The sequence below is a fragment of the Fundulus heteroclitus genome, chromosome 7, assembly GCF_011125445.2.
Source record: "Fundulus heteroclitus isolate FHET01 chromosome 7, MU-UCD_Fhet_4.1, whole genome shotgun sequence".
In the NCBI taxonomy this organism is placed as follows: Eukaryota; Metazoa; Chordata; class Actinopteri; order Cyprinodontiformes; family Fundulidae; genus Fundulus; species Fundulus heteroclitus.
Genome location: NC_046367.1, coordinates 6144632 through 6169947, shown reverse-complemented (window position 1 = coordinate 6169947; position 25316 = coordinate 6144632). Strand labels below are relative to the sequence as shown.

At 42.5% G+C, this 25316-nt stretch overlaps 2 protein-coding genes and 1 long non-coding RNA gene across 3 annotated transcripts in view; 1 reads left to right on the top strand and 2 right to left on the bottom strand.

The window, feature by feature from the left end:
- Window positions 1-244: 244 nt before the first annotated feature.
- Window positions 245-8926, top strand: LOC105924871 (gastrula zinc finger protein XlCGF57.1). The gene is made up of 3 exons (XM_036138811.1): window positions 245-299; window positions 473-620; window positions 6104-8926. Exons 2-3 carry the CDS (start codon window positions 518-520, stop codon window positions 7840-7842), a joined length of 1842 nt encoding a protein of 613 aa, XP_035994704.1. The 5' UTR covers window positions 245-299; window positions 473-517; the 3' UTR covers window positions 7843-8926.
- An 8054-nt stretch (window positions 8927-16980) lies between these two features.
- Window positions 16981-25316, bottom strand: part of rbm44 (RNA binding motif protein 44) — a gene marked incomplete in the record, with an annotated part of 23638 nt that continues 15302 nt past the window's right edge. The window contains 1 exon segment of the mRNA XM_036138810.1: window positions 16981-17425. Coding sequence (XP_035994703.1) covers window positions 17161-17425 — 265 coding nt within the window.
- Window positions 24475-24988, bottom strand: LOC118563668. The gene is made up of 3 exons (XR_004931344.1): window positions 24768-24988; window positions 24603-24684; window positions 24475-24524 (listed from the first exon to the last, which is right to left on the bottom strand). It is a non-coding gene; the product is annotated as an uncharacterized LOC118563668 (long non-coding RNA).

The window sequence follows — 25316 nt, the reverse complement described above, 5'->3', positions numbered from 1 at the left end:
ATTCTGCAGAAAAAAGTCGAAAAATAAATGTTATCAATACTTATTTAAATATTTAATAATAACAGGAATAATTGGGAGGATTTAGTATTTGTAAATTTAATATTATAGATATAGATATATAGATACATAAATATAAGTATCTTTGGGAGTATGGCCATTTTGACCCACACTCCTCACCAGTTGGTGGCGGTAATGCACACCGGAAAGTTGTTTGCTAACCGCCAATAAACTCAAGAATAAGAAGAAGAAGAAGAAGACCCCTTCACAAGACATGTGCGTACAACGTGCACACATCTAAGGTGAGTTAGTACTAAAGTTAATTTTATCCACATGGCATAGTGGGTCGTAGAATGGGCTAATAAGATAGCTAAAATCGGACTGTGTAAAACGGGCCTTTTCTAATTTGATGAGGGAGTTTAGTGTTTTAGGTAAATATGTGAGTGTAGTGAAAATGTCTTCAATTCTACTGCAGAAAGAGATCAACAACGAAGAGGAGACTCCTGTTGAAGAAAAATTAATGGAGTTCAAAGAGGTCTACATCAAGCCAGAGGAAGAGATGGATGATCAGCGCAGGCTGCTGGATCTCAGCCGGATCCCCCTGATAATCTTACACCGAATAGGTATGAAACAGCAGCGGTACTAACGTTTTACTGATAGAAGGAAAGGTTTTTTGGCTACATGCTGAACTCGGAATCTGATACAAAGAGCTGTTGCTTCAAAGTTTAGTCTTCTTTTTGATTCATTATGAAGTATCGTAATTAGAACAAAGAACAGCTCAGTAAAAGAACAGATAAAATAAATAAAAATCCCAGCTATACAACCAATCAAACTTCCAAAAAATACCTACAGCGTATTGATTAAAATATTATTCAAGTCTGTGTTGATGGATGTGGCCATACATTACATACAGGGCCTCACAATAATACCGTGTTTTATTTATGGTTTATTACATAAATTATTTGCATCCACCAATCTATGCTTAATATAGTCGTTTCAAGGATAAGTGTCATTTAAAGTTTTCAATTGTTCTGGCACCTATTTTTTTTTTCTTTATAAGGCCATTTATTTGTATGTATGTATGTATGTATATATATATATATATATTTATATTGTTACTGTTTTCACCGTGCCCCGTCTAAGGTGAAACACCCTCGGTGGGCCCAGCTCGTTTTACCCAGTCAGGCGACCCCCACTTACTTATTACTTGAATGTAGGACGCATAAAACAGACAAGTATACTTTTAGTTATATTTTATCTACGTAAAGACAGAGAAACAGTTACAGACACATCAGCGCTGATGGGCTCTTGATCGGCAAGAAGCCCCGAGTGCTCATCACACAAACATTATATAGGGATCTAGGTACACACCCATGCAAGGGCTGTACACATCCAAACTGTGACATCAGCAGAGAAACTGTGTCACCTCCAGGGTGGTATCTGATAGATATGTGCCAATCTTTTGGGTCAGTGCTATCTAAGTGTGCCATACAGCTCCAGGATAAACAGCTCGTTCCACTTGACCTCGTTGATATCCTAACAATATATATATATCTCTGGGTAGCTAATATGGACTGAGTCCAACGGCTAGCAGTTCTACATCCGGGCTACAGAGCTGTTCTTTAATGGTGTTGTGACCCGGGTAACACCATCTGCTGTTTACTAGAATGGCAACCCCCCCCCCCCCTCCTCCTCCTTTCCGCTTACCACTGATGGTGATTCTTTCAAATTTTCTTTACTTGTTTAATGTTGGACAAACTGATTCTGACCTTTTTATGGGATGGCAAACCAGCCAGAATTTGAAAATCGGTTTTCTCCTAAGGATAAAGGGTGATTTGCCCTCCAGTCTTTGGGTACTATTATTGGACAGCCAATTTGCAAAAGATTCTGTTTTGGATGAGTGATGAGAGAGATTCACTACCTGGTTGGGTGCAATTGGAGAAAAGTCTGTCTCTGTTTTCCTTGCGTTCAGTTTTGTGCTTACAACTTCCAGTTCCGCGTTTGACTGGTTTCCCATTGGTCATTCCTTCTCTTAAAATTTGGAGTCAGTTCAGAATTAAACTTGGACTTTCTGTCCCTTCTGCTTTGAGCCATCCAGAACTGATCCAGTATTCCAACCCTGACATGATGAAAGGATAAAGCTGGTTAATGATTTATATATAGATGGCATATTTTCGTTGTTCGAACAGCTTTCTACTAGATTTAATCTCCCAAACCATCATCTCTTTTGCTTTTTTCAGGTTAGATTTTGTTAAAAAAAATGATTTCCTCCTTTTCCAAATCGTCCTCCAGAAACCTTGTTAAATACTCTGATTTCTACAGACCCTGTAGCTAAAGGATGTATCTCAGGTTTGTGTAGTTCTCTTTGGTTAGCATTCTCAACCTCTCTGTTAGTGCAACTAAAAGTGCTTGGGAGGAAAGGCTTAATGTTAAATTTACTGAACATTATTTACTGGAATTATGCTTTGTCCCTTGTGCATGCGTCATCCATTTGTGCCACAAACGTATTCAGTGCAATGTATTTTTTAGGGCTCACTATACTAATGCTAGACTGGCTAGAGTTTTTCCCTCGGGTTAGTGACACTTGTAACAGATGTAATCTATCCCCAGCAAATCATGCACATATGTTCTGATCATGCCCCAGACTAGGCCTTTTTGGACTTTCATTTTTGATGTGTTGGGAAAAGCTTATCACTGTTCCATCGTCCCAAGTTCTTTGTTGCCGTTTTTGTCCCTCCTATGCTGGATCAGCCAAAGGCATTTAAACAAACATTGGCGTTTACCACTTTGCCTGCACGCAGACTGATTCTGTTGAACTGGAATCTTCCCCATTCCCCCCTAACATGTCCGTTGGGTTTGAGAGGTACTACATAATCTCAAATTGGAAAAATTATGGTTCTCATTTTGTGCCTCAATTAAGTTATTGCATGACACTTGGGATCCCTTCTTGCAGCAAATTGATTCTTTGAACATTCAGTATGATCTGGAGAACGACTAGACTATACTAACTTTTTTTCTTTTCCCTTTTGACCATTAGGTACAATGGTTTGTAACCGTTTGTGTGTGTATGTATGCCTGTGTGTGATTATTTGGTCTGTGGGTCGGGGAGGAGGTTGACGAGCAGCAAACTTAGTTAAATATGTTTAAATACTGTGCTGTATATCAACTTTTGTTCTGAAAAAGTTCAATAAAGCTGGTTGCTTCCAGCCTAGTTTTCAAGCGATTATCTAAGCAAGGGATTATCCGAGAAGAAGCCGGCAGCAGAAACAGCTGATAAGTCGCGATGTAAACGTTCGCTATGTCAGAACTGATTCGGCAAATGTTTCCATCTCCTCTTTAGCGCATTTACTGTTTATTGCAAAAGTTTAAAAGCACCTCGAGCAAACATAAAAATTTTTGTGTTTAAAAAATAATAATAGAAACGCGACTATAGACATTTATTCAAAAAGTTCTATGATGCCAAACTTAATAAAAAAGAGACTTAATCTTAATATTAACCCAAACTTACCTATTTGAAAATAAACAGTGACATTAAAACTTACCTTCCTAAATAAACAGGAGGAACTAGATAAAAACATAAACGTCAGCTCACTCCTACAACTCGATATTGTGCTTTTACAAAAGTGACTTAACCGTAACAGCAGAAACGGTGCAGCCGTTTGGGATGAGTAGAGGATGGCTGACAGTAAATCCGCATCACTGTCTTATGTAGTTGTCACCTCCGGGTAGGCCACCGATGCATTGTCTCCGGTTGTCTCACATTTACATCGGAATGCACCGATACTGGTCTCGGCATCTCTCCCGATACCACGTGTTTGTACTCGTACTTGTATCCGTAAATGTGTTCTGATACTACAGGACCGGATACTAGCATACCTTTCTCTTTAACAAAAAGCATTAGTTTGCGATCAGATACTAGAAGAAGAAGAAAAAGCAGCGAAGAAGAATGCAGTGTGACGTCAAGAACCCGCCAGCCAGAGCATAGAAAAAGAGGGAGTAAACACAAAATGGGTGGAGTTAGCCATGTCCGCTATTTGGAAGTATTTTCAAGTAAACGAGGACGACAAAAGTAAGGCTAGTTGCGAAATATGTAAATCAAAGTTATCAAGAAGAGGAACTAACCCTAGCAGTTACAGCACAAGTAACCTGATAAAACATCTTAGGACACAACATGACGCCGAACACAAATAGTTCTCTCATGGCGGTGGGAAACTGCAACAACCAACTTTGCCGCAAATGCTGAAGAAGCAGGAGAAGATGTCCAGAGACAATCCTCACGCAATGAAGATAACAGAAGCTCTTACCCAATACATTGCCCTCGATGATCAGCCATTATCCGTCGTTGAAAATATTGGATTCCGAAATCTTCTCAGTGTGCTGGAGCCGGCGTATGAAACTCCTAGTCGCCAATACATCACTGACCGGGAGCTACCGAAACTATAAGACTTTGTAAAGAGACACATCCAAAGCCTTTTGCGAGACGTTTCAGCGATTAGCTTGACAACTGATATCTGGACGAGCGGCGTTAGCCCGGTGTCACTCATTAGCCTAACTGCACAATGGGTTGACAAAGATTTTATTCTGCAAAGGGCTGTCTTGCATGCAAAACATTTTTGGGGATCACACACCAGCCAAGCCATCGCAAATGTGTTTGATGAGACGCTCCGGAAGTTGGGAGTTCCCAAAACTTTGATTCATGTTGTGCTACATGATAATGCTAAAAACATGATAAAAGCCATGACGGATGCTGGACTTCAGAGCCAAGGGAGAATCTGGAAGAGCCACCTGCCAGAAGGCTTCATATAACACAAGCTAGCAGCAGTCTGGACAGAGTGTTTGAAGAGATAACAGAAGAACAAAAGTCATCTTCACAAAGCCATGCCACCCCAGTGGGTGCTGCCATTCAGTTAGAGACCTACCTTGGAGAGACTACAATTGCTCGGGAAGAAAACCCACTGCAGCTCTGGGGTGTTAATAAAATGCGGTCTCCTGCTTTGGCTAAAATATCCCAGAGGTACCAGTGTGGAAAGTGAGAGACTTTTTAGCTCAGTTTCACACATCTTAAATGAAGACCGAAACAGATTCAGTGCAGCAAATGCAGAGCTGTTGCTTTTCATCAAGAAAAACTTGCCCCTCACTTTCCGACCTAAAAGACAAGCTTTACAAGAAGCATAATGTAATTTCTCAGTTGCTCATTCACAGTTTGTAAAAACTGTGACAAGGCTGTTAAAACTATTCAGTAAATATTAAAATCTGTGTTAAACTAACAGTGTTGGTTAGACTAAAAGTGGTGTTCTATGTCTTAAAATATAATGAGAGGACAGATCTATACAATTAAAATACTCAAGTGTGTTTCTGTTTAATGAGCCAAATGAAAATAAAACATTTTCAAATTAATTCTGAGGAGTTAATGGCACTTAATAGTACTCGTATCGGTACTCAGTATCGGCAAGTACTGAAGTTGAAGTACTTGTAATCGTACTTGGTTTGAAAAAATCTGGTATCGGCACATCCCTAATGTACATAATTAATGCACCTTGTGACTACAGTCATAACACTGGTGCAGTGGGTCCTAAGTTCCTTCTGGTGCATAATGAAACCTGGCCTTAAATGGAGTATGCAGACTGTTCCTGGTGGATGAAAGTATTGATACTGTTGACTGGGCTTCAAGCTCCCATGACGTAAAACCAAAAGAACATCTCTGGAAGACCAAATTTAGGTCCATCCAATACCACTAGGTTGCACCTCAGCTTGTCCGGTAGCTCAGTGATGCCCTGGTCAGGATCTAGAAGGAGACACCCCAAGACTCTTGCTCTCTCAGAAATACATGTGGGTATTTTGGTTGCTATAAAAAAAACATTGGATCATGTGGATGGTGTAGAACCTTGTATTTTTCTCAAAAACTAACAATTTGGAAGGTTGATTAAGAATTTCAGAACTGCTTTTTGTGTATTGGGGTTACTATGGCTTATATGGGGAGAATAGTCATTTTGCAAACTGAAAGTTGTGACTTTGATTCCTGCTTCCTCATTCCACACTGTTTATCTTCATAAAGTGAATGGTGCATTCTTTTACTCAGAAGCCTCTGTTTTTTTTTCTGTTCCAGATTCCCAAAAATATTGTGTGTGTAAAGTAGAGGGAGTTCTCACTGAGATCAGCAACCAGGAGGGAAACTCCTCTTTATATAAAGAGGAAGCAGAACCTCTGCAGATAAAACTGGAGCAAGAGGAACAAGAACATCAAAACTTTAAGAAAGAAGAGAGGCGACTCTGCGTCAGTCAGATTGAAAAGCAAATTTTGCTGAAAGAGGAGACTGACAACATTTTAACGATTCCTTCTTATGTGCAAAGACTCCACAATGAAACAGAACATAACAGGACCCAACTCATCTCTCAGGCCTCCCCAGAAGTTGAGAACTGGGATCAAGGAGGAAACAATAATAAGGACCCAGGAAAACGGAGAGAAGAGCAGAAGCAAAATGAGAGATGTGAGAAAACCAGACCGCAGAAGGGCACTGCAGATGTTTCAAAACAAAAAACAAACACGCAAACTCACCCCGACCAAAATAGATATTCTTGTCAAATTGGTTCTATATACTTTTCTCAAAAAAGTCACCCGAGTACACACATGAGAACATACAAGGTTAAGAAGCCTTTCACATGTACAACCTGTGGAAAATGTTTTGGTCATAGTAGCCATTTAAAAATTCACATGAGAACTCATACAGGTGAGAAGCCTTTCACATGTTTGACCTGTGGAAAAACTTTGACACAAAAAAGTTATTTGGCACGTCACATGACAATGCACACAGGTGAGAAGCGTTTTGAATGTGTGAATTGTGGGAAAGGTTTTTGGAACGAAAGTTCTTTGAAAACACACATGCGAGCTCACACAGAAGAGAAGCGTTTCGTATGTGTGAATTGTGGGAAAGGTTTTTGGAACAAAAGTACTTTAAAAACACACATGCGAGCTCACACAGAAGAAAAGCCTTTCACATGTTTGACCTGTGGAAAATGTTTTAGTGAAAAGGGCAGTTTAAATATTCACACAAGAATTCACACAGGTGAGAATCCTTTCACATGTGTGACCTGTGGAAAAACTTTTACACAAAAATATAATTTGGAAAGTCACATGAGAACTCACACAGGTGAGAAGCCTTTCACCTGTGTGAACTGTGGAAAATGTTTTAGCCAAAAAAGCTGTTTACAAACTCACATGAGAACTCACACAGGTGAGAAGCCTTTCACATGTGTCAACTGTGGAAAGAGTTTCGTTGATAAAAGTAGTTTAACTTATCACATGAGAACTCACACAGGTGAGAAGCCTTTCACATGTGTCAACTGTGGAAAGAGTTTCATTAAGAGACGTTATTTAAATCATCACATGAGAACTCACACAGGTGAGAAGCCTTTCCCATGTGTGAACTGTGGAAAGAGTTTCAGATATAGAAATCAATTAAATTGTCACATGAGAATTCACACAGGTGAGAAGCCTTTCGCCTGTGTGACCTGTGGAAAATGTTTTAGTCAAAACTGTTTACAATCTCACATGAGAACTCACACAGGTGAGAAGCCTTTCACGTGTGTGACCTGTGGTAAAAGTTTTACTAGAAAAGGTTGTTTAGTACGTCACACAAAAACTCATACAGGTGAGAAGCCTTTCACTTGTGTGACCTGTGGGAAAGGTTTTACTAGAAAAGGTTGTTTGGTAGCTCATAGAAAAACTCATACAGGTGAGAAGCCTTTCGCCTGCGTGACCTGTGGGGAAGGTTTTCCTACAAAATATTGTGTGGTACGTCACACAAGAACTCATACAGGTGATAATTCTTGTGCCATCAAGCCATGAGGAAAAATCGTGACTGAGTTGTAAGCAATGAAATTTGATACTTTTACAGGCACCAAGGAACTGCCCCCCCTCAGCAGTGTGCTGTTACTGTAAAGCCAAGTTGCCACAGACTTATCCTTCTCTTTTCCTGTGGACCCTCGAGGAGAGAGTTCGCTCTGGGGAGACGAGCATTGATATGGGCCGCATGGGACTCAAAGACTCACAAGCATCTGCAGGGTCAGCCAGGCTGAGTAAAGTCTGCTTTATGTGAAACTATTATAATCAAACTATTGGTGATCTGTCTAAGCTGTACAGGACAAAGCTGACCTTGGAGCGGAGCCACTATCCAGCAGGAGTGCAGAGACTCCATGCTGCGATCCCCTTCACAGGCCAGAGACCCGCCTAGGACCCTGGGCCTTTTCCCCATGGCTATGTCTCAAGATAGCCACTGTGGCTTCTGAGATAACCAGCTTTCCCATGGACTAACTCAACGATCAGCTTCCTGTACTCTTATCATTTGGGCTACCACTCAAATTTGGTTCGTTCCAACATAAGGCTTGTTTCATTTCACTCCACCATCTTTCGATAATGCTATCAGCCTTAATACTGCATTAATATGGAACATTAATGTTGATTTAATGGTGTTATGTGTAACTTTGGGATTAACCCATTTAGCGACCAATCGTTACAGTGACCCCTAGCTTCCCAGAATAATAATCACATTAATAAAATCAAGTGTCCTAAAGTTAAAGTTATGGATTTTACTGAGCAAATCGTTCTGTAAAATGTTATCAAATCCTGTTTGTGTAACTCAGCATCTGCATTGTGAATGGGTTGAAACATACCAAATGTTGTTCTAAATTAGTCAAGCTAATTTAACCTCATTCCACATTCTTTAAGGTGAACTTTGGTTCTTTGACTTAGATCTTCAGTGAACCAGGAATCACTGAATCATTCTGATGATGATCATTTTATTTTATCTTTTTCCTTCTCTTGTGTGTATATAGTTCCTTGGCTTCTTTTTTATCTTCGTTTTGCTTAGTAGTTTTAGTTAAGTTTCACTTGCCTAGTAGAGATGATTTGTTGATTGAAATATAGTGTTAATTCAAATAAACAGCATTCTATAGTGATGTTCTCTGGATGTTCATTTTATTTCTGTTAACAAATTCTTGAACTTGAAGGCAAGTTGTCGCTCCTTCCGTATGTGCAGAGTTTGCTGTTAAAAGAATGCCAGTGCACAAATCATTCCTTTCAACTATTGTCCTAATGTGAGCCCCATCGGACAATACCACACAGTCCAGGAGTTATATATTAAACATTAAATAACTTTGAACAGTGTGTAATAGCACAACAGAATCCTTTCAAATTTGCAACCTGTGGAGAGAGTTTCAGTAGTAGAAGTAATTTTATATTATAACAAGAACTGACACAGGTGAGAAGCCATTCACATGTGTTAATTGTGAAAAAAGTGATGATTAAAAGCGCTTTAAAAACACAGGAGAGAGCTCACACATGTTTGACCTGTGGAAAAACTGGCGTTTACAAATTTAAATGAGAATTCACACAGGTGATAAGCCTTTCACCTGTGTGAATTGTAAAAAATGTTTTAGTCTAAAAAGCTATTTAAAAATTCACATGAGAACTCGCACAGTTGAGGAGCCTTTCACATGTGTGACCTATGGAAAGTTAGTGTCAGGGTTTAGTCTTGCCTGTCTCACCAGTTTCAGAACCTTCCACCTCACATGCACCCCAGCAGGGGCGTAGGAAGGTTTTAAAATGTGGGGGGGCAAATAAGATAGATAAGGTATTATAGTGAAATGCATCATTAAGACAAAGAAGACCTAGGAAAGGTGAAATGCACCCCTATTTAACATGTTTAATGAGCATGCTGATTAAAGAAGCAATCAGTACATCTACATCTATGTCAGCACTGTAGGCTTAAGAGTTTTTTTTTTTTCGAGGCACATCATTATCTTCTCAACATTTAGGAGGTATTTACCAAACAAAGAACTACCCCAAGAGGCATAGGCAACCACAGGTCATTAAACTTAAGGTTGTGCATAAAATGTAATTGAGTTACTCAATTTTGGATGATAAGGGAAAACAACAGATATTGACAGATTAAATTTGGTATTATCTCAAAGACAAAGAACAATGTTTAAATATACAATTATTACATACCGTTCAATAAATGATACGCTTTTTTAATTAAGAGTAATTTTCATTTAAAGGTCCTTTTATGGGGGCCGCCATCTTGGTGAAGAACAGTACTGCCCCTCCCAGTTTGTGACGTCACTGTGCGGTATCGGCTGTAGAGCAAGTCCCAATGCCCTATCTGTCCCCTTGTAAATAAATATCCGTTTTCATGCCAAAATATTTTTTTAACCTCTTAAACAAAGATAGACGTGGTATTAAGCATTTAAATTTAAATTAATCCTAATTTTACATTTTAGAGACATAAAAAGACAACAAATAAGCATTAAAGTACGGTTTATGGTTTGGGTTCTGCAATGTTATAAGATGAGTATAAAACTCATCTTTAGAACCAATCTCTGCTCAAAATGGTGATCTGCACCGCCTAATCTACTTTCAGCAGTTATCATCAGTTATTGCAACCGTAAACTGCAGAAAATATGGCCAGATCGGCTCTTTCTGAGTTTTCTCTCTGCTCCTGTCACGATGAGCTGCAATGCGTTAAGAGGCGGAGGGATATTTCGGCATCACTTAGTTTAGACCCCAAACAATCAACTTCACTTTCAGAAACAAGCCCAAAAAAACCTGCAACCCGCAACTCACAAAATTTACAAGTGACTTTAGAAAAAAATAAGACCAAAGTCTTATAAAATAAGTGGGCTTCACAACAGTGAGCACTCTTTCCAAGTTCGTCGTATCCCTCCGCCGCTCTGATGGGGTAAACAAAGGTTACGGCAAATTCTACATCATAAAAAAAGAAAAACCTACCAAAAATCCTCACTCTCATGTCATCTTGAAGACATCGTTCTTCCAAATGTTGGCTACAGACAACGTGTTTTCTCTTTGGTCAGAAGCATGATGGCAAAGCCTTCCTCCTTACGGACAGTCCCTGACCGGACTGTCTGGGCTCGAGTCACCCTGGAAGCAGGATCTCGAGGCAAGGTTGGGGCAACAGACAAACGAGATGACCGCGGTCCTGAGCCAGAAGCTTCCCAAGTATTCACAGGCCGACTGTCACGCCTGTGGAGCCCCCCGAGCTGCTGCCTGGTGCGAGAAGCCTGGGCAGTGCGTTCTAGAGCCTAGACCGCAGCCGAGAAGAAAAGTTTCCCTGGAACCACCGGCAAGGCGCGCAGTGTCCGTCTGCAGGGTTCAGTGAGTGGCGACTGAGCCAGCCACACCTGACGCCGAGCATGGACCAGGGTGGACAACGTACGGCCCAGCTCCCTTGACATCAAGGCAAAAGCCTGAAGAGACGCATCCAGCATGCCTTGAGTCGACTGGTCAAGCGATCCTGCCTCCAGGGAAGATGCAAGACCTAGCAATAAATGGGAGAGGGAGTTCCCAATATGCCCCATCCTAGCACCCGAATCGTAGGCTCGGCAGAGCAGATCGTCTGTGATGCAACACTGTGGCCGTGGACAGCGGGCGCTAGCTCGTAGGGCCTCCTCTACGAGCTAGCACCCGCTGTCAACGGAGGAACAATGAGGGAGGCAATGCAAGGTTCCACCGCTGGCATCTGCCCTAACCCAAACTTTGGGGCCTCCTGCATCGCGGCAAGGGCTCTTCCATCTGATGTCGGGTGAGACAGAGCCCGAGTATCAGACCAGCAGGTGTGGAGTTCCCTGATGTATTCCTCTGAAGGCGGTACAGCGAAGAAGGCCGTCCCAGTCTCACGGCACCTGAAAAAGGCGCTAGAAGTGGGAGGTGGACCTGTGGAGAATCCACCCGCAACTGTGCCAGGGCAGCTCTAATAGGAGTTGCCACTGACTCCCCCCATGCCCCCCAGAGAGATGTTGGATTCAACATCCGACACCTGTGGGCTATGTACCTGGGGTTCCCCCCGAAAAAGGGTGTCAGAAGCCGCCACCGAGAGGGCGTCCTCATTGAGGACTGAAGCTTCATTGGTAGCTGGAGACAAGACCAACTCCTGAACAGGGGGAGGTCGCAAAGACTGGAGCAGACTGGGCTAACTCCGAGGAAAATTGATCTACCTTAGAAGACAGCCCACCTCTCGAATGGCGGGACTTCTTCCCAGCTGTTAGCGGAGCGTCTGTGGCAGGGCGTTTAGAGCATAACCCCTGGCCAGGGGGCAGCTGTTCCTGTTGATAAGAGCCCATCCAGCGAACAGGCTTTTCAACTGAGGACAGCCGAGCCAGCCGCGCTGCATGGGGCAGAACGCTGCAATTGGAGCAGGCAGCCTCGATAAGCGCCTCCTTGAGGTGGTCAACACCCAGACAAGGGGGGCACAGGTCATAACCATCCTCAGGATGCAAAGGGGCTAAGCAAGTGGAACAACAGAGACGTTTCCATCTCTCAGTGATGGAGCCCGTACTCAGGAGCAACGTCACCCACCTGAAAGGGCAGAAATCGCCACCAGTGAGATAAATGTAAACGGAAACCAGGTGTTTCAATTATGTTGAACTAAAAAAAAAAAACAGCACGGGCAGAAAACGCCACTGCGGAGGTAATGTAAACAGCCACCAGCTTGTTTCAATTAGGTTTAACAAAAGGACTCAGCACGGGCAGAAAACGCCACTGGCGAGGTAATTGTAAACAGTAACCAACTTGTTTCAATCAGGTTTAACCAAAGAACTCAGCACGGGCAGAAAACGCCACCGGTGAGGTAAATATGAACAGTAACCAACTTGTTTTAATCAAGTTAAACCAAAGAACTCAGCACGGGCAGAAAACGCCACCAGCGAGGTAAATATGAACAGTAACCAACTTGTTTTAAACAAGTTAAACCAAAGAACTCAGCACAGGCAGAAAACACCACCGGTGAGGTAAATATCAACAGCTCATTTCAAGTATGTGTAACCAAACAACTCAGAGCGGGCAGAAAACTCCACTGATAAGTAAACAAAACGAGCAGTCATCACCAGCTGCTAACTTAAGCAACACCAGCGGGGCAAGATGCTACCCGCGGGGTTCCGAAAATGAAAGAAAACAGACTCACCAAACACCAGATGAGTTCCATGGGCACAACAATTGTCGCTCGTGCAGCCCCTGGAGGGCGAGCACGCCCGCAGCTTTGACCACAAAAGATCACGGGGCTACTGACAGCGAGCTGACGGAGAAAGCGGTAATACAACAAAACTCATGTGTCTGTAGAAAGAACAGCTCACAACAAACCTGCATGAGAGAAGATGAGAAGGGACTAAACTACCGGTGTCAGGTGCCTATATAGGCTTCCGCTGATCACCGGTAGGTCACAGGTGACTTTGTTGATACTAATTCTCGACCTGTGCAAGCGCAAGAGTGATCATTCAGTGCTTGAAGCACCGCCTCTGGCGGTCAGTAGGGATGAAATAGAACTAATGTTTTTTCCACTTTTACCCGATGTATTGTTACATCCAACTGCCATGCACGTGAGCATTGTTGCTTCAACAATAGCTCTCGCGAATTTCAATGGTGAAGTCCTCTGGAAATCCGAAATAATTGTTGTTGATCGCAGCTGTGTCCAACAGCTCCTACAGCTGCTAATGCGCGGCGAACTGCCGTCGGCTCTCCACTTACTGAGGCGGCCGCCTCGCCAAACTCACGATACCGCCTCGCCAACATAAAAAAATAATAATTAAATAAAATTAAAATAATAATAATTAGATTAGATGAAGAATTATACAAATTAATTAATGAATTATACACTGATGGCTACGGTGCCAAAAGCTGCGCACCAAGGAGAATCTTTACATAATTAGAGACCAGCATGAAGTTACACGAAAGACAAACATGGTAAATTAACACACAATAATTTGTCTGGTCTCCCACGGCACTGAAACATTGAAACATTGGGAGGCCTGCAAAAAAAATAAATATAAAATGGAATAGGAATGCTGAAAAATCAAAAGTCAAACCTTTTAATGAGAGAACAGATTGGATACATTTTTACTGTTACATTTTTGTGTCTATACTTTTTCAATGCTATTTGGATTGGGTCACGCCATAGTGCTCCCTACTGCCATGTTCTTACCCATGGTAATGGCATTGTTACCCTTCTGGTAACTAGGTTACCTGTAGGGATTTTTAATGTCCAGCAGGTGTCAGTATTCAGTGACACAGTATCGACGCAGCTTGGTAATGTGTCAAAACGTTTCATGACGCCTCATCAACCCATCACTAATGGATGGATTATTTAGACACGGAGCAATACAGTTTTTGACCATGTAAACTATGGATGACTTGGAAAAGGAAGATTTAAATTTTTTATGGATAAATAATTTTTTTGTTACAATTCACCAATTGCCCGTGTCCTTTACCTCCCGTGTCTAAGGAATGACACCGAAATTTGGATCTCTTGACATAACAAGTGCCTTTTTAAAATAAAGTATAATAATTTAAGGCTACCATTTTGTAGAATATTCTTGTTTTTCACTTGTACTTGTCCCCATGTTTTAATGGGTCCTGTGGAGGCTCTGATATAAAAGAACAAAGTAAATATCAAATTATTAAAATGCAAAAATTCATACTGTAGAAAGTAATAGAAACATCTACCATGGACAGTATTTAAGCATTATTTGCCTGCTGATTTTTGCCAGCCCTCTCTCCTGGCTTTAGCAGACTTTGAGGTGTTCCCTGTCGTTTTAATCCATCTGGAATCGTTACCATTGGAAGGGATTTCAATACCACATTAAATGGACGAGCCAATCAGGATCGCCGGGTGGGATTTTCGAAGATTTGACGTATCAGGGAAGCGACGGTTTTCATTCAGACAACAATGGCAGCTCGCAACGAGTAAGCAAGCAGTAACATTGATGCTGCTATTTCATCAGTGTTGTCCAGTCTACTGAACATTAGTTCTTTAAAAGAACACCAGAGAATGGCTTTGAAGGCTTTTGTTAGTGGAAACGATGTTTTCGCCCTTCTCCCCACCGGGTATGGCAAGAGCTTGTAGCGTGTCAATAAAGATGCCGGACAAGTGATTTATCCAATCATATGCAAGGATTTTTGATAAGGCCCCTCCTTCTGAAATACGTCACCTATGGAGAAATCCCAGATCCCAGATGCTTGTGAGGAGTTTAGTGGAGCTCGACAGAACTACATCCATCTGGCCAGAATTAATATGCAGCTGCTCATGACATGGAGCACTGCTGCATATTGATTGATAGCCGAAGCAGCTCTCACTTTTGATGACTGCAGCTCTACGCTCTTCATTTCAAAAGCGCATGTGTAATTATTTTTTGACTTCTCAGAATCTGACCCAGTGAAATGCAAGCCACTGTTTTAGCTTGCAGGACAAAGGGACACCAGAGAAAAATGCAGGTTCCACATAAATCGGGGCATCTATTCACTTTAGTCACCATGGCCTTGTTTGTCTACATCTGTGGGTGCTAGCAGTAATCAGGTAATACACACACACACACACCCCTCAAAAAATAAAGGGAACACCAAAATAACATCCTAGATCCGAATTAATGAATTAAATATTCTTAGCACATTGAAAGTGTTTGATGACAATAAAAACCACACAAATTATCAAGGGAAATCAAATTTATTAACCCATGGAGGTCTGGATTTGGAGCAACACTCAAAATTAAAGTGGAAAAACACAATACTGGCGAATCCAACGTTGATGTAATGTCCTTAAAACAAGTCACAATGAGGCTCAGTAGTGTGTGTGACCTCCATGTGACTGTATGACCTCCCTACAACACCTGGGCATGCTCCTGATGAGGTGGCTGATGGTCTCCTGAGGATCTCCTCCCAGAGCTGGACTAACACATCCACCAACTTCTGGACAGGAGGTGGTGCAACACCATGTTTCACCACCGACTGAGGATTCAGGTCTGGGGAAGGGGCGGGCCGGTCCATAGCATCAACGCCTTCGTCTTGCAGGAACTACTGACACACTCCAGCCACATGAGGTCTAGCATCGTCTTGCATTAGGAGGAACCCAGGGCCAACCACACCAGCATATATCATGCTGGAGGATTATGCAGGCAGCAGAACGTTCTCCACAGCGTCTCCAGACTCTGTCACATCTGTTCAGTGTGAACTTGCTTTCATCTATGAAGAGCACAGGGTGCCAGTGGTGAATTTGCCAATCTTGGTGTTCTCTGGTAAATGCCAAACATCCTGCCACGGTGTCGGGCTGTAAGCATAACCCCCGCCTGTGGATGTCTTGCCACAGCTCGCATTGATGAACCATCCTGGATGAGCTGCACTACCTGAGCCAGTTGTGTGGGTTGTAGATTCCGTCTTCTGCTACCACTAGAGTGAAAGTACGACCAGCATTCATAAGTGACCAAAACATCTGCCAGAAAGCAGAGGAACTAAGAAGTGGGCTGTGGTCACCACCTGCAGAACCTCTCCTTTATTGGGGGGGGAGGGATGGGATCTTGATAACTGACTCTAGTTTCCACCTGTCTATTCATTTGCACAGCAGCAGGTGAAACTGATTGTCAATCAGTGTTGCCTCTTTTGATTTAACTGAAGTGTGATTGACTTGGAGTTACATTGTGTTAAGTATTCTGTTTATTTTTTTGAGCAGTGTATTAATTGAAACATTTTTAGTCTGTAGTCAACATTTCTTTCCTTTCATTGTCACCACAATTTACTTTTTATGTTTTCATCATGTAAAGTACTTTTCATCATCTTGTTGAGATGTGCTATACTAACAATTTACATTTTTGGGACAGCAGAGGTAACCTGATTAATGCTGCTTTACCCCTACCCTTTTTCTCCCACCCTTTCTGGTTTCTACACACTTCATTGAGATTTGAGAAACTGATGTCTCTTTATATAAAGTGCATATGTAACATATTTGAAGAAGCAAGCTGCTGCTAATATTCTTGAGAGAATATCGTTATTTACTGTAACAATGTTGTATTTACAGAGAAATATAGTGAGATTATAATACCAACTATTACATCTAGCAAACATTTTGTTTTTAAATGACAATTGTTCTTGGTTCAGTTTCAGACAAGCCTGCTACTTGCAGATAGGTGAAGGACAACACAGGAGAAAATATTCATGGATGTGCCTTTATTTAGGAGGAACAACATCAAATACATCTTAACATAAGAGCCTAACAACATCTTTGAACCTATTTTAACTGAAGATTCACTGTGTGAATCTTAAAAGAAATGGCTTCTGCAGATACGGCACTTTCCAACAAAAACAACAAAAAGTGAGGTGCACCTTCTTTCATCATGTCTGGGTAACAGTAGCTGATTTGGTCAGCAGGTCAGAGATCATATCTCTGATGGTGCTGAGGGGCAGGCTGCCAAGGACACCTTGGTGGGTTCCCTTAGCCTCCATCAGAGCGTCCATTATTCTCTGCCAACCAATGTCTGGGTGGAGTTGCATCAGCTCGGCCATCAGGGCGCCCAGGCTGTCCATGGTGCCAAAGTGCTGAGGGACGCAGGTTCCCTTTGGAGAGGGCAAGATGTACACAACGTTCCTTCTTTGGATGCTGGAGAGTGGTTGATCTATTAGCTGGACAGACAACACAATGAAAAGGAACTTGAGGCACAATGATCTTTCAACTGCGATACAGTTATTCACTGATTCCCCCCAAGAACTATAAACCCAAAGGGATAAAATATTGCAGGACACCGGCCCTTTAGGACTGGATCTTGACAGCTGTGCCTTAAAGCCACGCTGAGTATTCTTTGAGTGTTGCTCCCCCTATAGGACCTTTGAAAATAGAACTGTCTCTTGCCCTGTGGACTATGGTGGTGTGGCTAGCGGAGCCTCCAACTTTAGGTGGGTTTTTGGAGAACTGGCGTGTCTATTGGAGTCAGTGAGGGAGCTGGATTCCTGGTAAGGCATGTTGCTCCCCAGTCATTCCTCTCCATCCTCAGACACCTCCCTCTGCCTGCTCCACCACGCTGCCACACATTTACGTAGGAGTCACTGGGGAGGATTTCCCAGCCTCCGTCTGATGACGCCCTTGACCCCAATTGTACATCTCAGACACTTTCATTTATAACATTTTCACAACACACATATATAGGGCATTAATTGGGGGGGGGGGGGGGCTGATTGTGCAGGCCTTACCCCTGATGGCTTCCTGCTTTTTGGCCCTCTTAGTTTTACACGCACTTAAAAACAACATGCAACAACACAACATTTGGGCAGGTAGAGGCAGGATTGAGGTCTTTTTCAAACCCCTCTTCTCAGATTGTAATGCGGAGCCCGGGGCCTGGAGGAGGAGGCGGCCACCTAGTGGTCTTGGCTGGGGTTGGCGCTGTTGCTCTGTTTATGGGGTGGGCTGTGGTTTGGTTCATGTTGGTCCCATCTCCGGGTGGATGGGCCCATGGTTTCGTCTGGGCTGGGATCGGGGTGGGGGTTAGGACTGGAGTATGGACCAGGTAGGTTGGGTTGTGGTGACCCCCATCTTGATGTTAGGTTTCACCTCCCAAGTGACCTGGAAGTATAGGATGTGCGTGCAAGTGTGTGTACTGCGTCCTTCTTTTTTGTAGGAGAGTTTGCATGTGGGAGCACTAAGGTGGGAAAGTGTGAATGTGTATGTGGTTTTGTGTTGGACTGCCCACTCTCCTGGGACATCTCAGGTCTCCACTAAGTGTATAGCCCACCCCCGGTCCTGCTATCCTCTATTGGCCGTCACCTTGGCCCACCGGTGGTCCTCTGTGTCCGGTGCTGGGTGCTAGGGTGGGCGTCAACTCGCTCCTTGGTGGCTGCTTCAAGGGGCCTGGGCCCCTGCTGAGGGGCAGGGCGCCTATGGGCCTTAGGTCTCTTGAGTCATGGCTGGATCTGCTGTGGCATAGCTGGCTGCCGGCAGAGCCCAAGGGCTCCTACCCGCAGCTCCAGGGGGCTTCAACGTTTGCTGGGCCTCATCTCTGCTCTTCCCTGGGATGGGGGAGGCAGCTTTCCCTGTGTTTGCCTCTCTTGGGCACCTTTGCTCTGGGTGTTCCTTTCAGGCATCTGGGGTTCTGGTTCCCCTGGCGTCTGCCTCAGTGCTCTGGGTCCTCACAACCACTGTTAAGCATTTTTTCTAATGGAAAAACCTTACATAAACAAGCACTCTCTCGTAGTCTAGAACACAACAGAAAATGAAGGAATAACGAGATTCCCCACATGGCATCAAAGCATTTGCACTTTCCTACACTCTGTAGGGCTTCAGCAAGAACTTTCTAAGGACCCTGACCGTCAAGGGCCCTCACAGCAGGATGTCTCCTTAGTCTCTATAAAGCCTTACTCCTGATTGAAATCGACCTCTTTTGTCCATTGAACCTCCGCGAGGAGTTTACATCGGACAGACGCTCCTCAGACTGGAATCAAAGCTAAGTACAGTCTGTTTTCTGTGAAATTAGACATCAAAGCAGCCAGCCCGCCATCTCAGAAACCAGCTGTTTGGGCTCTTTTGTTCGGCTGCTTGCAGGAGAAACCTGACCCGAAAGTCAGACTACACCTCTGCAGTAGTTCTGCAGTTAATTAAGCTAATTTGACCCTATTCCAAATTCTTTAAAATTATTGTTTGTTTTTTAATTTAAAGATCATCACTAGATTCTTAAATTCATTGAATCCTACTGGTTTTAAAACATTTTATTTGTACTTTTTTGTGTACATAGGTCCTTAGTTTAATCTTCATTTTGCTTAGTTTTAGTTAGGTTTCACTAGAAAAGAAGAGTTGCTGATTGAAATATCACTATTTCACGTAAACATTATACAAATGCGATCACTGGATGGGCATTTATTTCTGTTAATAAATTCATTGCCAATCATTTAATCTATATGTGTGCAGAGTTTGCAGTTAGATGAATGCCAGTGCTCAAATCACTCTTTCAACTACTGTCCTGATATCAAAACCAATTGGGATGGTGTTCACTGGACAATACCGACACATTATTTTAAGAAATCTAATGTTTATCAAATAACACTAATTGCACAACAACTCAAAAAGTGTATATCAGTAGACCCCGATGCATTGATGGAACCAAAATGGGTGAGTGCTTGGTTTTAAAGCAGCTGTCTACTGCATCTCTATCATATGACACAACGAAAAGTGTTAAGACTTCTTTTTAAAAAACGATGGAAAACAAAGTGTGGAGAACCTGCAACTTTCTGACAGGCTTGAAGTTTAAGATATAAAAAAATGTCAGTCATGCAAGAACAAATAAATGCAAATGAGATGAGAACGGTTACATATCAATAATAAAACCTGGAAAAGCTGACTGCCAGCCGTAAGCTCCTCCCTGAACCCTTTCTGAATCAGGGAAGGAGCTGTAGGGTCAGACTTTCAGCCAGATTCACCTCTGAACAGCTGGAATTACCTGTACCAACTGCTCATTACAGTGGCTTAAACCAAAATATTATAAATCAAGGAAGCCCTAAAATAGTTTACCACAAAATAACTGTGCTTCGATCGCTGGAGATCCCTGCAAACCTGCACGGATAAGCTGGTATAGATAATGGATATATGGAAGTTACAGCTCCCGTATTGGAACAATGAGTGAGAGCGTTATGGATAACTTGTGGACCCGCTTTTCTAGATGGACCACAAGTCTCTGAATAACAGGGACAGTTGATCTGTCCCCGTTTAAAAACATACCCAGATTTGTCCGCAATTCCATCTGCAGTTTTATGAATGAGAACTGGGCCTGAAGTTGAGCAACGACTGCTGAAATGGGAGCTGCTGTCTGACAGAGACCGCAGTCAACGCCCCCTCCCACATATACAAACATGCACCATCAGACCTGCACAGCGCTCTCCCCTGCTCCTACCCCCTTTAAAAGCAACTCCACTTAGTCCAGCATGGTAATATTGTTTTGTCCCAGGGTTTAACAGTCTTTACAACCTGATGGCTGTTGTTAGGAGGCGGTTAATATTCAACTTTGTTCATTTATAAGCCTACCACAATGTTTAAGATCAAGTTTGGAATTTTTAGCCTTAGTTTAAGTGTGTGAAGATTAATAGCCCCCACTAATAATCGCCTACTTTAAATGTAAAGAAACAGAAAATACAGTTAAAGCACTATAAATAGCACACTAAATGTGACCTAAGCCATTACTAAAGCCACCCTTTTGGGTGAATGTTAAGAGGTTGAGACTAAAAGAAGCACTGTCTGTACGTATGTACATATTTGTAAAGGATAAAAACCCAGCAAAAGGGCATCACTTTTCGGAGGAACATTTCTGGTAACTCATAACTTTAATATTGCTGTTAGTAGGAGAACATTTTGATCTGCTGGGGTACCCTCCGCCATGTTGTTCCAATGCTGTACTGCTCTGACGGTACATACATACAGTACATACATACACACACACACAGTCTCTGGTGGGCCGATGTCAACTCAAGAATTACATCTTTCCATATGAGTAGCTGGTCATCTTAACTGCCATCATTTAATCTGTCGTGAGTCAATCACTATCGTTTGGCTCACATCAGGGCTGACCTTCCCTCCATCCTGGACTTGTACAAGTCTAGGGTCTGGAAAAGGCAAGTAACATATCTGCAGACCCCAGATATCATGCAAACAAACTGTTTAGACTTTAACCTTTAGGTCAGGACCACAGAGCGCCATTTACAAGCGCCATTTACAATAACCAGCCTCCACAAAAACATTTTCTTCCCCCTGGCTTGTTCTCTGAAGAAGACACCTCACAGGTTGAGTAGGAAGCTAATCTGCCATTAAAAATAAGAATATGTGCACAACCACAACCTTAATATAAAAAAACCACATGTATTTCTGTACATGTATTCCAATTTTATTTACTCTAAAGTACATGACTGTAATGGTGCGTTCGCACCAACCGCAAATTTGGCAGGCCGCGCAACAGATTTACATGACATTCCTATGAACAGGTGCCACACAGGAACGATGCGAGGCAAAGCCATGCTAAGCAAGGCCACAGAGGCAATTCTAGATTTTGGAAATTAAAGAAAAGCCAGAGCAACACGAAACCTGCGATGGATGCAAAGCGACAGTTGTTGGACTGTGGCTTCACAGCAAACAATCGGAACTGGATGTGACTGAGATGTGGGGTGAAGGACTGTGGTGGAGATGAAGCTGTTTTCATTCAACAACTAATAGTGGAGGCCTGCGGTTGGCCTGAGTTGTATGACGGCAGGCGAGCGACAGCACGCAAAAGTGGCGACTGTTTGGCGCCTTTCGTGTTCGGTGTGAATGTACCTGCAGCTCTGCGTTTGTTTTGATCTTGCCTGCTCCATTCCTAACTGCTCTACTTCCCTCATTAGCCCCGAGCACGAACACCGGTTGCCAATAATAAGTGGTAGTGAGGGCCCCTCTACTTCGCCCTATACATACAAACTTGTTTGTTCACAAAAGTGATCAGCTCTTTGCTAGCGCTCATATTTCAATTTGACGGCAAGTGTGCACTGAGACCCCGCAGAGTTCTGTTCTTTTGGTAGATTGGGGGTTTCACTGTTTACTGTAAATTCTCTGAGTCTGTCCATGTTTTCCGCATCGTTGAATTTCTGGGCTCCAGCAACTAACTACTTTATCGAATAGTCAGTCATGGGAAAAGTTTACTTAGCTCTGAAACACCAGCTTGACAATCTGGTTGTAGGTGCATCAAGTAGGCTGCTGATGCTGGTCGCTACAGTTCATTTCAATTTAAAAAATTTTTTTTGAAGGGGTGGGCAGATATCTCTTCATAGATAGGTCTCAATTTACTTGGGTGGGCGGCCCAAGTAGAGTCCATGTATGGGAAAACACTGCCATATGATGAAAGCAGGGTCGAAGTGTCCAGCATAGCTTAATGTAATCATTACATTGAAACAGTCATATTAAAAAAGGGTGTTGACTAATGCTAGTTAGTGGCTTTACTGCAGGTCCCTTGGGAGGAAGAAAGTAATAAAATCTGACTGCAATGGCTTCTTCAATGCATGCCTGTAGTGTTGCCCATCCACAAAATATAATTTACACGAGACGTAGCTATTTATATCAAAGAAAATTAAGAAAAAGTGCCCCGATGAAGCCCCGTTTCCTACACAGAATTGTGTATGAGCTTGAGGCGCATTTAGTTTCTCCGTCTCATGGTACAAATTTGTGCAGGGTCAGGGATACTTCCTTAACTTCATTTACCCGATCAGCCCGTGTTCGGTTCAAGCAAACAGTTGCGCATGCTGAGCTATTTTCAGATAAGGGCCAAACACTGTGACAATATTTTTCAACGTTTTTCACCCCTTCCAGGACGGGGCTTTAAAGTTTCTAAAAGAAGTCGCAAAACTGTTTTTTCACAAATACTTTTTGTTTTACAGTAGTGTAAACAAACAAAATCAGACTTTATAGGACCACGTCTGTTGTCAAAATGTATATTACAACTGCAGATCTCTGCAGAATAGACATCTCGCACTGAAGAAGATAAAGGCTCAGGGAATTCTTTGCAAAGTTTTCTGATTACACGATCAGCATTTTTTCCTACTGGATTCATGTGCACTCCTGAAATAGCAGACATGTAATGTAAAGATGCTGAAACTAAAAAGTTACAGCACAACTTCCTTGTGAACCAGGTCTCTCAGAAGCATTTCCTCACCTCCTTCCTCTTCAAAATCTAAGCTGCTGTCTAAAGATTCTTTGACTTCTCCCTCACCGGTCTGCCAAATTTCCTCCAAAGCTTTCCAAACATTAGTTTTCTTCTTCTCCGCCATTATTATATTTAATGATTATGAGAGAAAAACAACACCAAAAACATTCATGAATAAACGCAGCAATCTGCGCTTGCGGCTGCGCGTAAAGTGATTTGAGTTCAATGCAGCCGTGTCTACAGATTTTACGCACGGAAATTGTGTCAGCGGAAATGGTCAGAGTATAGCTCCCCGACCCCTTGTTGGAAAGGTAAGAGCCTTTAGTTTACAACAATAACAGCCATGAGGGGGTGGTAACAAAGAACGGCTGTGTGCTGTTGCATATTTCCGGGAGAACCCGACATGATGTGTCGATCTTTAAATCTCATTTTGTTTGCTTACACTACTGTAAAACAAAAAGTATTTGTGAAAAAATTATTTTGCGACTTGTTTTAGAAACCTTAAAGCCCCATCTTGAAACGCATGTGGGTGGGGGAAAAAAAGTCACCGTGTTAGACCCATATCTAAAAATAGCTCATAATGTGCACCTGTCTGCTTGACCCAAACTCGGGTAGATCGGGTAAATGAAGTTAAAAAGCTTCTTTACGGTAGTGTGCTGTCATCTGCTGGGCATTAGAAACTGCACCTAAATCAGTGAGGATTTCAAAATTACCTTTAAACCTAAATCTTCCACTTTCCCACAAAGCATAATACACATTTGATGTCATTTCTGAACATTAAGAAGCACTCACCTGGGTCACATTACTAGGCAGGTTGGATGCATAGAGTACTGAGTAGCTGCTCTCATCATTGACAGGTTCTGCATCTATTAGCAGAGACAGGATTTAAAGAGAGGAAATGCAGAGGATTGTTCACCAACTTTGGCTGAAGGTTCACCAACTTTGGCCATCAGCAATGTCTGAATTTGGACTGATCTCTACAGCTGCTGCTTGTCCAGGGAGCTGCAGTTTCATCCTCAGCATCATACCACACCTCACTAAGGTCCACCTCATCACAGGCTGCAGATTTGAAAGAAAATGAAGAAGAAAAACATATAGTCGTTTTTAATGGTTTCTTCAGCAGTTTATTATGCTCACAGATTTGCTTAGCAATCTCCTCTTTGGGCACAAGAGCAGCATCTCTCCACGCTTCATTTCTCTCTTCGACAGGTTTTGTTTCCTGAAGGGAAAAGAACGGTAGAAACAGGGTTAAGGTTAGCTGCTGCAAAGATGTTTTGTGGTGTTTTGAAGCTGTGTTCAGACCTGGTGTCTCTTTTTGCCTTCATCAGGATGTCCACTATCCTCAGCTCCTTCATGTTTCTGGGTCCCCTGACCGGTACTTAGGATTAGAGAAGTCAATGTTACAGCGAGTACTGAGACAACATTGCTGCCCATATGAAGAGGGTCGCTTTTGATGGTTTTGGAAAACATCCCCAATAGTTTTTTTTTATTTTTCTTAAAGGACTTTAGTTGATAAACCTCACCATAAACCATCAATACCACACCAGTCAACAGTTCAGTTTGGCAAGCCTTGAGCTAACAAGAATCTGCCTTACACAGGGCTACACTTTTTGCCCCCCCCAAAAAAAGAATTTTAGCTTTCTAATTAAAATTTGATTGGACCAGCTAAGTATCACTGAAGTGTCCTCACACATCAGCAAATGGATTTACACAGCCTTTCCAATTTCAATATAAGACTCCTAATCACGGACAGACAAAGCGGGCAAAAAGCATTATTTTATAATGGGGGCATATTAATAGCTAGACATCACATTCTTCACTCATCACAAAACGCATGCACATCTCAAACTA

Excerpts from the sequence above, each read along its gene's own strand:
- LOC105924871 (XM_036138811.1), top strand. The coding sequence starts at position 518 with ATGGAGTTCAAAGAGGTCTACATCAAGCCAGAGGAAGAGATGGATGAT. Across the intron at positions 621-6,103 it reads GATAATCTTACACCGAATAG|ATTCCCAAAAATATTGTGTG; the intron begins GTATGAAACAGC and ends TTTCTGTTCCAG.